This window comes from Pezoporus flaviventris, unplaced genomic scaffold, assembly GCF_033815535.1.
Source record: "Pezoporus flaviventris isolate CSIRO_AGI_PZ_B2104156 unplaced genomic scaffold, CSIRO_AGI_Pfla_v1 ptg000031l, whole genome shotgun sequence".
Lineage (NCBI taxonomy): Eukaryota > Metazoa > Chordata > Aves > Psittaciformes > Psittacidae > Pezoporus > Pezoporus flaviventris.
Genome location: NW_026892579.1, coordinates 21,170,887 through 21,185,614, shown reverse-complemented (window position 1 = coordinate 21,185,614; position 14,728 = coordinate 21,170,887). Strand labels below are relative to the sequence as shown.

At 40.6% G+C, this 14,728-nt stretch overlaps 1 protein-coding gene across 4 annotated transcripts in view; it reads left to right on the top strand.

Moving 5' to 3' along the window:
* The first annotated feature begins 507 nt into the window (after positions 1-507).
* The window catches only part of BCKDHB (branched chain keto acid dehydrogenase E1 subunit beta), a 117,027-nt gene continuing 102,806 nt past the window's right edge, over positions 508-14,728 (top strand). For 3 of the 4 annotated variants that reach the window (XR_009744582.1, XM_061460418.1, XM_061460419.1), the window contains exons 1-3: positions 508-729; positions 3,393-3,470; positions 7,132-7,200. Coding sequence is in view for 3 of the 4 variants with exons in the window: in XM_061460418.1 (XP_061316402.1) it covers positions 561-729; positions 3,393-3,470; positions 7,132-7,200 (316 nt within the window). In the remaining variant the exon portion in view is untranslated. The remainder of the gene's footprint in view (positions 730-3,392; positions 3,471-7,131; positions 7,201-14,728) is intronic. The other variant, XM_061460417.1, reaches the window with a different exon arrangement.

The following is a 14,728-nucleotide window of genomic DNA, read 5'->3' as shown; positions in this document are numbered from 1 at the left end:
TGCTGGGATAGCAATATGAAACCCCCAGTGGAAGAAAGCATGTTTATGGGAAAAGGTGAAGCCTTTTGTTTCAGCCACGCTTGTAACACTTCTGTGAGAGGCGATGCCCAGTTTCGCACTGCCCAATGCGCCCAGTGTCTGTCACACCGGTATCCGCAGCACCATCGGGCCGGTAAAAACACCCGCTACCCTGCTCTGCGCATTCTGCGGGGCCGCCCTTGAAGGATACAGACCCAACCCCTCACACAGACCCAACGGCAACGGCAACGGCAACGGCAACGGCAACACGCGCAGGACCCGTCCCCAGCGCCCGACGCGCGGCAGCCGCGTGCCCAGCACGTACCCTCACCTCCCTCACCACTCCGCGGCCGTGCCCAGCGGCGCGCCTCCCGCGCAGGCGCACTCAACCCTTCCCCTGCCCTCCCCCCCCCCTCCACCCACCTCAGAACGGCTTCTGATTGGCCCGTCCTCCATCCGCCGCTGGCCAGTGAGGAAGCCCTCCCAGGACCCCGCCTCTCTACTACGCGCGGCGGCTGCGGCAGCCCCTGACTACGGTGGCGATGGCGGCGGCGGGGCTGGCTCTGGCGCTGCGAGGGGCGCTCCCCTCCGGGGCGGTGGCCGTGACGGTGCGGTGCCGCGGCGGGTTCTTGAGCCGCCTGCCCCCGCCCGCGCCCCGCCGGTCCGCGGCGCACTTCTCTTTCCAGCCGGACCCGGCGCCCACCGAGTACGGTGAGAGCGGGGCTGGGCCGGGGTCCACCCTGAGGGCCGGGCTCACGCTCAGAGTGCTGCCGGGTCCGCCCCACCGCCGTCTTCTTGGGGAAGTGCCCGGCCGCGGTGTGGCCGTGGGGAGGGAGAAGGGTGGGCGCTTCCCGCCTCCGCCCCCTCGGGCGGCACTGCCCCAGCCGGGAGCGGGGTTGTCGCGGTGGGGTACTGGTCAGCCCCAACGCTGGGGGCGAGACCCCGGGCGGCGGCGGCCTTGGCCTGGGTGTTTGTCCTCCGCTGTGCCTGCGGCTGTTCTGCCTGCGAGTTTGGTGTGAAAAAAACCTGGTTTCTGGTGAGAAGGCCCCGGAGTACGGCTGGCGGGGGTGCCCCAGGCCTGTTCGGTCCCTCACGGCCCTGATGGAGTGTTTTTGGGCAGTCAGTGCAATAGTTGCAATAAGCCTACCTACCCATCATGAGCTCAGACCTGCAAGCACCTTCCCTGACCCTCTTCTGTTTCAGTGGTGAAGCTTCTAGTAGGAACTTAATGACTTAATCCCTCCCAGTGTGTTATTGCATGGTTAAGTTATCAATGTGGTGATAAACTTGTCGTTAAGAAAGACTGCTGTATAGTGAAAACTTGGAGGTAATTGCCGTGATCATAAGACTGGGAGTAAACACGGATCAGTTGTAAACAACTAGCTCAGGATGAAAGTTGGTGTTTTTGTGTCTGAGATGCAACCCTGAAAATGAGTTGTGCTGAGTTCTGGAAGAAGCCTGCCAGCTGCATAATAGTGGTGTCTCTCGGGTGAACCACACTGTCTTCTAGACAGGTGCTACTTGACTGGATGCCTTTGGTCTTCCAGCTTGGTCATTAGGTCTGAGAAAACTCATGTCAATTTCTGTTAGTCACTGGGGGCTGGAGGCATCCAAGGTGTCAAGGTGTAAAGGACTGTGTCCTTCAGGTCCCTGCTTGAGATCATAGTAAAAAAGCTCTAGTGGGTCAGGCCAGTTTTGTTGCCCTATATCAATAGAAATCTATTTCCTTCCTTTGAAATTCTGTGAAAAACAGTGAAAGTGAAATAAAGTTAAGCTGCTACTCAGCCTGATTTGCTAAGATAATGCTTCTCCAACTCCATAGTTCAAATCTGAAGGACACAATTAGTTTCTCCTTTCCCAGGATGCCTTTATTATAAGTAAGAACAGCAGATCAGGACAGTCAGTATGAAGACTTTCTGACAGTTGCTAAAGCATTTATTTATAACAAATAAGCATTTATTTATAACAAATACTGGAAGGTTTGTATGTTATGGAAAAGATAACCTAAATACTAATGTGGATAACTTGGAAAAAAGAGAAACAACTGCTGTTCCCCAGCTTTCTGTCCCTTGAATTTGTAAATGTTGATTATCTGTAGCTTTCATATAGTTTGAACAGTTTCACATAACATGTTATTTTTTACAGTTTCCCCTTCTTAAGGGGCAGTGTAAAGTGTAACAGGTGAAGCTACCAAGTACAGAAACATATGGGAATGCAGCTACTCAGCCCTGGTGTGGCATGACATAAGTCTTGAAGAAAATTTGCTAATGTTAATTAGCAATACAGGAAGAAGGAAAGCTTGAGAGATAATGTCACTACTGGAAAAAGAATATTGTTTGCCTGTCTGATTTCTAACACCTGTTCTCATGTTTGTGTGGGATCATCACCTAACAGTTACTTTATTGTTTGTTTGTGTGTGTGTTCTTTTTTAATGTTTGTTTGTTTGGGATTTTTTTTTTTTTAAGTGCTGTGTGTGCTGGTAGGTAGGATTCTCCTGGTCTGTGGCTTCTAATCATAGCTTAGATAGAGGTTTTTTGCCAGTTAAAGAGCTACCAAATATCAGCCAGGCAATTTCTTACTCACTTAGTTTCTGGAAAGGCATTATTTTATTTCCTTGGAGAATTTGAGTTGGTCACAGTAGTGGGGACAGGACTATTGTTTTATTCCATCTTTGCATTTAGGCCTGTTTGTTTTTCCTTGCAGTGCTTGAGTGGAGAAGGGCATTTGGGTCTTAAAGGTTTTCTTTCAGTCTGCGCTCTGGAAGACTTTAATACGACAGTCGGGTGCATTTTTTTTACCTCTTTTAAGTATAGCTGTTCAGCGTCAAGTTATCTTTCTTTGCAGTGTGGATTTGATGCTTCTGACGCTTTCTAACTGCAGTTCAGAGAGAAGGCTGATCGGAAAACTTCTGACAATAATATGAGTCTATAAGGCTGGAGCTTTAAAAAAAAAAAGTAACGAAAGAATGATGAATTAAGCTTAATAAGATCTGGTGGATCTTAGTTGAAAGGATCCCAGTCCTCAAAACAATAAAGCTTTACTATGGTTTCTTCCTTTGAAAGACTGTTGTAATAGTCATTGTTCCTAGTGTTTGACTAAGCATTGGAAAGCTGCATTTGCTCTAGCCAAGAGCATAGTTTTTGTAAAAAGGTTTAATGCAGGGTAGTAGACTTATAGTCCTTGGGATTGCAAAGTATACCATGCTCAATCCCCTCCATATCATAATTTAAGTTTACTCAGCAAATGCCTCTCGGGTACTCCTAACAGGGATCTTGTTTATGACTGTTAACTAAGTTTTTAGTCGTGCTTTGTGTTTTCTAATATACTTTGTGTTTTGAACGAAATTAAATTGTTAACTAATCACTTTCACACAGGTGAGACACAGAAGATGAATCTCTTTCAATCCATAACAAGTGCCTTGGACAATGCTCTAGCCAAAGATCCGACTGCAGGTATACTGCACTTATTAGTGTCTTTTGCTTTCTTCAAATTTCTGGTTGTTTTCCCTGATTATTAAATGCATTTCTTGTGGCCTTTAAAGCTTTCTAGCAAGTTATTTCAACACTTTGATCTCAAATCTTAAAAATATGTTGTATTAACAGATTATTAAGGGATTATAAAATCTAAGATGCAGTTGTGTAACATTTTTGAGTGACATGGTGTCCTGAGTTCAGCAGTAGCAGTCATTTTTCTCCTTCTTGGTAGCTGGTGCAGTTCTGTGTTTTGACTTTCGGCCTGGGAACAATGCTGATAATACCGATGTTTTCAGTTGTTGCTAAGTAATGTTTACCCTAACCAAGGAGTTTGTGAGGTTCATGCTCTGCCAGGGAGGAGGAGAAGCCAGGAGGAAGCAGAGACAGGACACCTGACCCAAACTGACCAAAGAGGTATTCCATACCACAGCACGTCATGCCCAGGATGTAACTGGGAGTTACCTGGAAGGGCTGGTAGACGGCAGGGTTGGAGGAGGTATGGGTCAGTGCTTGGTCGTGCTGGGGGGAGGGCGAGTTATCGGTCGGCTGGTGGTGAGATGTTGTATTCTCTTCCCTTGTTATTTCCCTTATCATTGTTATTATTGGTGGTAGCAGTAGTGATCTGTGTTATACCTTAGATACTAAACTGTTCTTTTCTCAGCCCGTGGGAGTTGCATTTTTCATATCCAACCCTCCGGGAGCAGGGGGAGGGAAAGAAGGTGGGGAGTGAGTGAACGAGTTACCTGACTGGGTTTAAACCACGACACATGGTTTAGTGTGAGGTGTCTGCCCATGGCAGGGGGGGTTGGAACTAGATGATCTTAAGGTCCTTTCCAACTCTGACTATTCTATGATTCTATGTGTCTTCTGTGGTAGCTGGGTTAATTTCACTTTAAAATCGGGACAGAAAGATACATTTCTTAACATGCTTCTGGTATTACTGATGTGAACTGTAGTTAAGGGCAGTTTATTTAACTTAGTTAAAGGCACTAGTAGGTAAAGGAGTTTTAAAAATGTAAATCTTATTTTTTAACTCCTTCAACTCTCTATGCTCAGAAAGTTTTCAGAGACTATATATTCCTCACTTTATCCATTCTTCCTTCTCTCCTTCCTGCCCTTCTTCGCCCCTGCTCAAAAATTCCTTTCCAGGTTTATTGATTTCTGTTCATCATCATGCATAGGCAATGTAAGGTTTTTCTAGGCTTTTGCAGTCTGGATAACCTATAACTTTGAAGATGCTAGTTCATCATAGCTTGATTTAAAAGGTTTATCCTAAATTCTTTTGCACAAAGCTATTTACTCCACTTTTAATTCTTATACATAACAGGTCTCTTGCTTCTTTTGTTGTAACAAAGGCATGATGGTGGCCAGATATCTGAAAGAGATGTTTATTTTTTTTTTTTTTTTTTTTTTTAGTGTGTTAGTAACACTTTTTGGCACTGCTTGAACCACTGCTCAACCTGAAGTCTGACTAACTATCTCATCTGTTACGGAAAATTCTGTGTTATCGGTCCAGTAGTATGCCTGTATACATTTCCTCTCAATCTACAGTGTTATTATCACCTTTATTAAATTAAAGCTTATACAAGCGAGGGTGTGCCCTTGTCTAAGTGCCAAGAACAGATTTTCATACGATTTCTGTAGAATCAGCCATATAAAAATAAATAGACTGTTAGTAGACTATTAGTTCAGCAGTTAGTCCTCTGGAGGGAAGGAATGCCATCCAGAGGGACCTTGACATGCTTGTGAGGCGGGCTGATGCCAACCTTATGAAGTTTAACCATGACAAGTGCAAGGTCCTGCACCTGGGTCGGAGCAATCCCAGGCACAGCTGCAGGTTGGGCAAAGAGGAGATTCAGAGCAGCCCTGCAGAGAAGGACTTGGGGGTGTTGGTCGATGAGAAAAAGAACATGAGCTGGCTTCAGTGTGTGCTTGCAGCCCAGAAAGCCAACCTTATCGTGGTCTGCATCAAAAGGAGCGTGACCAGCAGGTCGAAGGAGGTGATCCTGCCCCTTTGCTCTCGTGAGACCTCACCTGGAGTGTTGTGTGCAGTTCTGGTGTCCTCAACATAAAAGGGACATGGAACTGTTGGAGCAAGAATATAGGAGGCCACAAGGATGATCAGGGGACTGGAGCACCTCCCATATGAAGACAGGGTGGGAAAGTTGGGGCTGTTCAGCCTGGAGAAGAGAAGGCTGCATGGAGACCTCATAGCAGCCTTCCAGTATCTGAAGGGGGCCTGTAAGGATGCTGAAGAGGGACTCTTCATTAGGGACTGTAGTGATAGGAAAAGGGGTAACAGGTTAAAACTTAAACAGGGGAAGTTTAGATTGGATATAAGGAGAAAGTTCTTTACTGTTAGGGTGATGAGGCCCTGGAATGGGTTGCCCAGGGAGGCTGTGAATGCTCCATCCCTGGCAGTGTTCAAGGCCAGGTTGGATGAATCCTTGAGTTCATGGTTTAGTGTGAGGTGTCCCTGCCCATGGCAGGGGGGTTGGTACTCTATGATCTTTAGGTCCTTTCCAACCCTAACTATTTTATGATTCTATGAATCTAAACTCATGTATAATCCTTAGCCCTTTAGTCACTCTGAGGTTCCAGTCTTGTTCCTCAGCTTTCCCAGGTTAGATCTTTGCAAAGCTCTTTGCAAGACCATGTTGGAGTTCTGCAGTCCAGCCTTGTCAGTTGTCAGTATCACCCTGCTTACTGAATTAATGAGTATTTCATGCAATAGAAAGCATGTTCTTCATATGTTTTTAGTTACATTGGAATTGATCAACTTTTGTTTAACTAGTGGAAATCCTCATATTTGTTTTGATGCGAATGGGAATCTGTCCAGGAAAATATTTTCAGCAGCTGACCAGAATTGCTAAATCCAGGCAAATTTGCTGATATCACCCTTAAATAGGATTTTCTTTTTTTTATGTCAGCTGGCTCAAAAGTGAGTAGTCACGTGGTCATGGAAAGGCCTTACAAAGATTTTAAATACATAAACCCTGAAACAAATTAATATTAAAAATGAATGGGGCACACTTCAGTCATATACTCCATGACTGCATTGTTTTTTACATCATTATACAAGTTGTTTTTCTTTAAGTGGTGTCATTTACATTTTCAGAAGTGTGTTAGCCCCTTTTAGTGCCTCCCACCAGAAATGTATTTAAACAAAAATAATATTTGAAGGGTAAGGAGTCTAATTTATTCTTTTTTTTCCCTTTAGAATATCTAGGATATCGAGGGATTTGGGAATTATCAGAACTGATCCCAGTTCATGCAAACTGCTATTGGTGGTACTGCTGCACATCTCTTACATGCTTAAAAAAAAATTGAAATGGGTAATACTTATTTCTGTGAATCAAATAACAACACTGTATTAAGAAAAATTAAACATCATTATTCCATAAATTCAAAGGAAAAATAAACAAGCCCAAGATTAGTTGATTTGAAGCAAATTTTAAGGGCAGTTACTTTTAGAGATAATACTTTATTGGCTACATCACCTGCACTGTAAGGTTAGTAGTTTGAATACTGAGAGTTGTGCTGGTCTTATGTTAGTGTCTCAAAAACCTTTGAAACAAGTTCATTAAAAGTGAGATGCATTGGAGTAACATTAGCCTCCTCTACTGTTCTTATTTTTCAGTAATATTTGGTGAAGATGTGGCCTTCGGTGGAGTCTTCAGGTGTACAGTTGGCTTGCGCGACAAATATGGTAAATTAACTTTTAAATCTGGCATTTTGATATTAGCCTGTTTGTTCTTTTGTACCCCTCTGTGGTTTGTGGGATAAGAGAAGAACATGTGGGAGAGAAGCCCTGTAAATGAACTTCTGTTTTCCTTTCTGTCCTTGGAAAGAGAAAAATTTTGAATGTATTGGCAGTTATGTAAGCTTTCAAAGCTTTCAAAACTTGCTGACATAATTTCTGGAGTTTTATCATTATTCAACTAACTTTACCAACGTAACTTTGTATTTTTTTTAAACTGCAGTTGGACCGGATATTCATAATGTGGCCCCATGTAATTACTGTAATCAAATTAAAGCCTCTTAGCAATGATACAGGGTGATGTTTTTTGTCCCATCTGTCAAGAAGTGAAAGAATTACATTAAAACAGATTTAAACTCTGGAGGACATGAGTTACTGCCAGCTTGGAGATCACCATGATCCACATCTTTCTTTTGGAGTGACCCATAAAAGGGAGAGGAGAAAGGCTACACTTTTAAGATGGTTTAAAAACATAATCACATTGTTGTATTTTTTTTCTGCCTCAGTTATTATATAGATGTTTTCTCACGCTCTGTTTTATATGTTAATATTCAAATAGTTTGGTTGTGACTTTTATTAGCAACGATCATTAGCGCTGCATGTTGAGGTTAAGAGTTCTGTAATTCTACTTTAAAAGACAAAAGGAATAAATTTTATATTGTTAGGCTGTTGCTTTGAGGGTAATTTGTTGGTTTTCTTTAACGTAAGAAAGTAATATAATATTGGAATGAAGGACAGACATTATTTAATTCCTTTATAACTTTTTATTGATGGTGTATTCAAAAGTGCTGTTCAAAGTCTCTGTGATAGCCTATGCCCCAGTTTGCACAGGCTACTGTTGAGATGTACAAAGAACTATTTACACTGAGTTAGTCAGTATGATAAGCAACAGTTACAGCCTATCAGCAGTTTAGCTAGAATCAGGTTTATTTTGTGGGTATAACAACAAAGGATTTTAGTAAGATCTTTTAATAAGATAAATCATTCATAAAATGACTTTGGGGATATTTGGAAAGAACTTTATGAGAGGTAACATGAGAAATTGTAGAAGTACTTAGATGAACATTGAACAAGGGCTAATGAAAGCTAGTATTGCTATTTATAAAAAAGGGGTACTGACCTCTTTATGTTAAATAAGAGGATAGATTTGATAAGCAAAAGCTAAGAAATGCTCTTGTTTCATGTGACTGTAAAATACAGTGGGTGGGTACATAAAGTGCTGGTAAGATCAAATTAACAAGGTACAGAACTGTCTCCTCATATTCATTCAGAGCATTGCAAAGATTATGTTTGATAGAGGAAAGTGTGTTAGCTAGATGAGGAGAAATTTGAAAAGGTTTTGCTGGTTTCTTACTCAAATAAAAACAAGTTTGTCTTACAGATTCATTACAGAAAGATCTTCCTAAGATCCATTTGTCCTGCAGATTCTGAGATTTAGGTCTGGATGAGAAGTGAACTGAAGATGCTGATAGTGTTTGAGAGAGAAGGGCATGGAGAAGGCATGAAAGAAAAAACAAAGAGTTCTTATGCTGCTAATTAGATGGCCAGAAGTAAATGAAAGCAGTTATCTGAAATACAAGTTTGGACAGAGAACCCTGAAGGTAACATCAGTTTAAGGGTTATTTATATAATGGTAATTCAGCTTTAAGGCAGGTCAGATGACACAGGTAACTTGGCTTCTTCACGAATAGCAAAATCCAGTAGAAAGCTGCAGTGGCTGAAAAGGGAATGGTAAAGCCGAACTAGAGAATGTACTGAAAATGCAATTACAATACTGAGAAGAACCAGGAAAGACAAAATGCAAAAACTGAAGGAATCCAAAGTTTTGAGAGAGGAGTGGCTGTCCATGTAAGTGTTGTCCTAGAGATTAAATAAGGTCTGAATGCAACACTTGTTTTATGCAAAAGCTAAGAGTCCATGTAAAATGAGGAGGAATTCCAGAAGGAATAGATGAACAAGCAATGTCGTGGATCTTACCTGTATGAGGAAGATAACATACACTTACTGACTCTTCTTTCCTCATTCCCCTCCTGCATTTACCATCAAAATAATAATAACAGGAGATAAGTGATATAACATTGTTTCTATATGTTCATATAAAATATGAAGGAATTATTATTTTTTTCTCTTTTCTCCTGGAAGAGGAAGGTTGGTGGTCTGTTCTTCTCTTTTTTTTACTCCCCACAGGTAATAAAAATCACTAGGTGGCAGTCTATGCCTATAAATAGCTATTTTGATACAAACGGATAGTCCCTTTTCAAACACTTTTATAGAGGTCAAGGTCTAAATATCACCTAATATTATAGTAGGGAGAAGTTAGGATGTTAATACTCAGTACTATAGAGATGTTGGTTGCTATCCAGACTGTTACTGGAGTGTCTGGGGAGATAGAGAAGAAATTTGCTTTTAGAATCCATCTGTCATCAAATCTAAACCCTTTTTATTTATTTATTTATTTATTTTTTGCCAGGAAGGCAATTTAAGCCTGAGTGTAGAGTAGTGTTGTAATATAAACACAGATAGAGGCCTATACTACTAAGTGAAAAAAGGCTCATTGACCTTGTGAGGAAATAATACCTAATATTTGATCGGATTAATTTTTGACATGCTGACTGGATTTTGTTTGAAAATGTTTAGTTGAGGAATCATGTGTAAACACATCAGTATGCGGAAGTTTATTTTGCACACTAGCCATGACTTAGGTTAGTATGTTTCTTCCTGTACATCTGGTGTATAGGAAATGGGCAATTCCATTCTTTTCTGGCATTGCTTTGCTGCTCATGATCCCTTTGCATTAACTGAATGCTTAGAAATCCATTGCTGTATAATTCTCCATCCTGAAAATGAGTAGAGTCCCTGATGTTTTTATGTGGAGAGTTACTTTTGGATAAGGGAAGGGAAATAAATCTTGTACAGTCTTTTTCCTTTGTCCCCTCTCTCTGCTCTTGCAAACTGGAAAGCATATTTTTGTTTTATTTCTTGTCTCCTTCTCCATCACCCCCTGCCAGGTTTTTGGTTGACACCATTTTGCGGAGGTTGCATACTCTAACCTGTAGAGTATCTTTATTGAAGTAATAAGTGTCTGCCATTCCACAGTTCTGCTGTCTGGAGATGTGTCCTGTGTCTGTAGCAGACGTAAACTGCAGGATTGATAGTCTGCTTCCTTGTCTACTGTACTTTTGAAGAAAATGCTATCTGAATGAAATAGCTTGTACATTTGTCTTTGAGTCTGCAAATGTATTTGAAACAGTGATGTTGGAGTGTGACTACATGTCCTATTGCTCTAGCCTGAAGTGTGAAATAAAGTTGCAGCATGTAAAGATCAGTATCGTCCACATGACAAAAATAGAGAGGAAATCAGAGTTAGGGATTAGATGACAGGAGGTAAAGAAAAGGGAGAAAAAATGCCAGAGGATAAGGTAAAAATGGAGAAAGTGGGCAGAAGGAAAGCCTGAGAAATGAGAATAGCAGAAATAGTGATTGACAATAAAGGCTACTTGGAAGAATGACAGAGCAAGTGTAGTTTTGCATTTTTTTCTTTTTTTTTTTTTCTTGTATGGGTTTTTTTTTTTGTTTGTTTGTTTTTGAATAATCTGACATTCTCCAAACAGTCCTTGAGGACTTCCTTACCTAAAAGTGCCTCTGTGTAGTCATCTGCCTTAGTCAAGACGTATCTTTAATATTATTCTGGTATATGCTTGAAGGGAGGCTCTAATGTGCACTTATTGCAATGTCAAAAACCTTTTCTTAGCGAGCATAAAGATCAAGAGCTTTATGACTATTTCAAAGCTTAATATTCTGAGAATGTGGAATAGGAGCAGTCTTTTCTCAGGACTCTGAGGATCCAACAGAAGTGAGATTGGCTTGGTAGGTCTTTCCCTATAACAGTGTTTTGGAGAGACTGAGTTTATTTGTTTGTGTTCACTTTTATAGATGAGATTTGGGTATGTGATAGAAACCAAACTCAGAAGAATTGGAGTAATTGAATTAATTTTAAAAATTGGAATCTTAGATTGAGTTACTGCCCATGCTTGTTATCATGTCAAAAAGTGATACACATCTTTAGTAATTCATGTCTCTGTGCTAACAGTTATTTATGTATAGGCTTTCCAATATTACAGCTGTTTGTAGGTCTTACCAATTACATGCAGATAATACTATAGGTGCACGAATGTGTATGTATGTGTTTGGATAGTGTGTTTCAGTCAAGCTACGTTTCACTCAGATGCTGAAAAGTTACTATTCTTGCCAAAGTTTGCACTATAGAGAGGAAAGTTGACCTAGTAAGGAAACATGAAGGACTAAAGCTTAGTTTTTCATGTTGCTAAGATTTCAAGCAAGTTTGAATAGCCAGGGAACCAGCAGTTTCCCCTTACAACAGGAATAGTGTTTGAGCCTTGTATCTCTTTAACTAGGCAGATTGTAGTTTATTTTAGGAACTGTTTTTGTATATGTGATGTTTAGAGTTCATTAGAGCTTTTCATGTTTCTTACTCCAGTCACTTCCCTAGTCCTGCGGGCTACGCTATCTCTGATACAAGCCAGGATGCCTTTGGCCTGCTTGTCCACCTGGGAGCAAGCTGGCTCATGTTCAACCGACTGGCAGTCAGCATCCCCAGGTCCTTTGCTACCAGGCAGCTCTCCAGCCACTCTTCCCCAAGCCTGTAACATTGCACGGGGTTGTTGGAACTAGATGATCTTAAGGTCCTTTCCAACCCTAACTATTTTATGATTCTGTGATTCTAAGTGCAGGAACCAGCATTTTGCCTTCTTGAGCCTCATACCTTTGGCCTTGGCTCATTGGTCCAGCCTGTCTATATCTCTCTGTAAAGCCTTCCTACCCTCAAGCAGATCAACACTCCCACCCAACTTGGTGTTGCCTGCAAACTTACTGAGTGTGCACTTGATCCCCTATCATACAGCAGCCTCCATTTCTGTTTCATGGCATGTCTTTCTGTTTGAGACCAAGGGAGTCTAGGTGTCTGCTTAAGTTAGATTTGGATGCTTGATTAGATTACCTTATAAGTTTTTGAGCTATTGGATTTTTTTTTTAAGTGAGATTTTTGTTTTTTACTTTTCAGTAGAGACGTCTTGGATAATGCCATTTTAGTTCATTTGCAGCTATTTGAAAATATGGCTAGAATGTGAATGCTTTCAATGGAAATCTTTATTTCAAAGATTCTCTCAGTTCCTGGAAAATGCCACTGTCATGTTTCCCACCAGAAGTAAGTGCTTGCCCAGGGCAGAAGACACTTGTCCTCAGTTCTGTCCCTGGGGAGTTTTGAACTTACTCCCAAAAGAGTTGGCTAAGGTATCAAAGCTGATCTCTGTAAAGATGCAGCAGAAAGAATTTTGACAGCAGTTGGTCTTTTGAAACATTTTGGAAGGGTTTTGTCTTTTGCTCATGTGATTCATTTGTCACTGTTTGGGATCTTCTGTGTGATAGCAGAGTGAACAAGAGGAAGATAGATTTCCTCTTTTCTGCATTAACGTTCCATTACTGGTTGGCCTTTCAGTCATGGCTTTTATTTTTGTCTGTTCTGGTTTCTTTTAGCTTTTCTGTTGGTCTCTTTTATTGCTGTCCTCTGTTTGTCAGTGCTTACAGACGTGTACTGCCCACAGCAGCTTATGGTACTCTCATACAAAGTCAATTAGAACAAAATGGTTTTTATAAGGTTTCTGTGTAACATTGCTAATATGTTCTGCAGTGATGTTTGCTGCCTATATTAGCAGTATGGTGTTAAACGTCAGTTTGTGGCATGCTTTAGTCCCCAAGTCCTTTTCCATTAACTGCCATGCAGCCAGTAATTGCTTCTTTTCCAGGTGGACAATTCATAAAGTGAAACTCAGTAAGAGCAAGCATTCTTATATGTAGGATAAAACAAAATAAATCTCAGATCATTTCCTTTCAGGTAATTCTGAATGGTTAGAGACATTCATACTTGCAGACAGTAGTAAATGAGGAGTAAGCATCTAAAATAGGTTTCCTTACATGGAGTAGAAAGGGTGCAGTTAAGTACAAAAAAGTAACTTGAAGTTTTATTGCTTTCTTGCCCTATTCTGTTCAAGCATATAGGCTTGTTTTATAAATAATCTTCCTATGCTGTATTATTTTGATGCAGCTAGAGGTGTAGATAAAGTTGGTCGGATTTTTTTTTTTCTTTCAACCCATATTTTAAAAAAAACCCGAAAAGTGTGAAATAGATGGGGAGCAGATTGTAAACAGTAACTAGTGTTTGTTCAGTTTGTCCAGGATATCTTCTTTCAAACTGGAAAATCATGGGGAAAAAAAAAAGGAAAATCAAGAGAAGAAATAATGCTTGTATTGAATCCCATGAGGGTGGGAGAAGTTGAGTCCAAGATTTCCCCTGTGGAAAATTTCCAACGCATCAAAAAGCAAGTGATCGAACTGCAAATGAAACCAAGAAAATAATACCTAATGTCAGAATGACCTAGTCACGTTAGCAATCAGCAATCAGCTGGATGCTTTAAAAATGATTTTATTTATCACTTCCATATTTGTTTTCCTCTACTTTCTGCCTGCCTTAGAGAATTAGAGCTCTGAAGTACAGGGCATGGTTTTGAACAGTTGGCAAAGGCTGTTTCTTAGCCTTCAGTGATCAAGATTCTCTGGCTTCCCTACACACACAGTCCCAGTGGAGGATTATTATTATGGTTTGAAGATTTTTTATTACTGGTTAGTTTTCTCTGGACTCTGCTTGATGCCACCGCTGGATATGGACCATCCAAAACTGGATACTTTGTGTCTTACTGAGTAAATCCCTGTTATTTACAGCTTTCTATTGATACTTCTCACAATAATGCTAGCTTGTTTTGTAGCAGTAGTGCTTATTGACAGTGTCTGATCCACTGTAATCCCTGGTTGTTATTCTGCAGACTTTGTGCCTGAGGTGTAAACACCTGTGTGTTTTCAGGGAACACTTCATTCTCAGTAAATGAGTTATTTGTTTATAGTAAAATAATTCAGGTTTTTTTCTTTATTTGACCAGAAGATGGCTGTACCTAGCCATGCCCAAGAAACATCAGCCTTTCTGAAACTGCAGTAGTCATTCTTTGAAGAAAAGTACTTACGTGAACACAGTGTTATTTTATGAGCTTAAACTGCAGAAAACTCCTGAAGGCAAGTTTTGTGTTTAAGTGAAATGGCTATGGAGGAAAACATGGGTGAGAACATAAGGTTGTCCCCAGGTTGTTATGGCATTTGTCGAAATTTATTGGCCAAGGATTGGATGTGCTTACAAAAACTGCTTAATGTCCTGATGGCTTTTAGTAGCATGAAATAGTGGGGGAACCAACCTTTTGAAACTGAGCTAATATTGGTAGAGATAATGTGGTTTGGTTTTTTCTTTTTTCTTTTTTTTCTTTCTTCTTCTAATAATTTGCATCAAAATCTATAAAATACTTTAAAATGTTTATATTATAAATCCCTTCTGTTAATGATTCCAGGAAATTGTTTA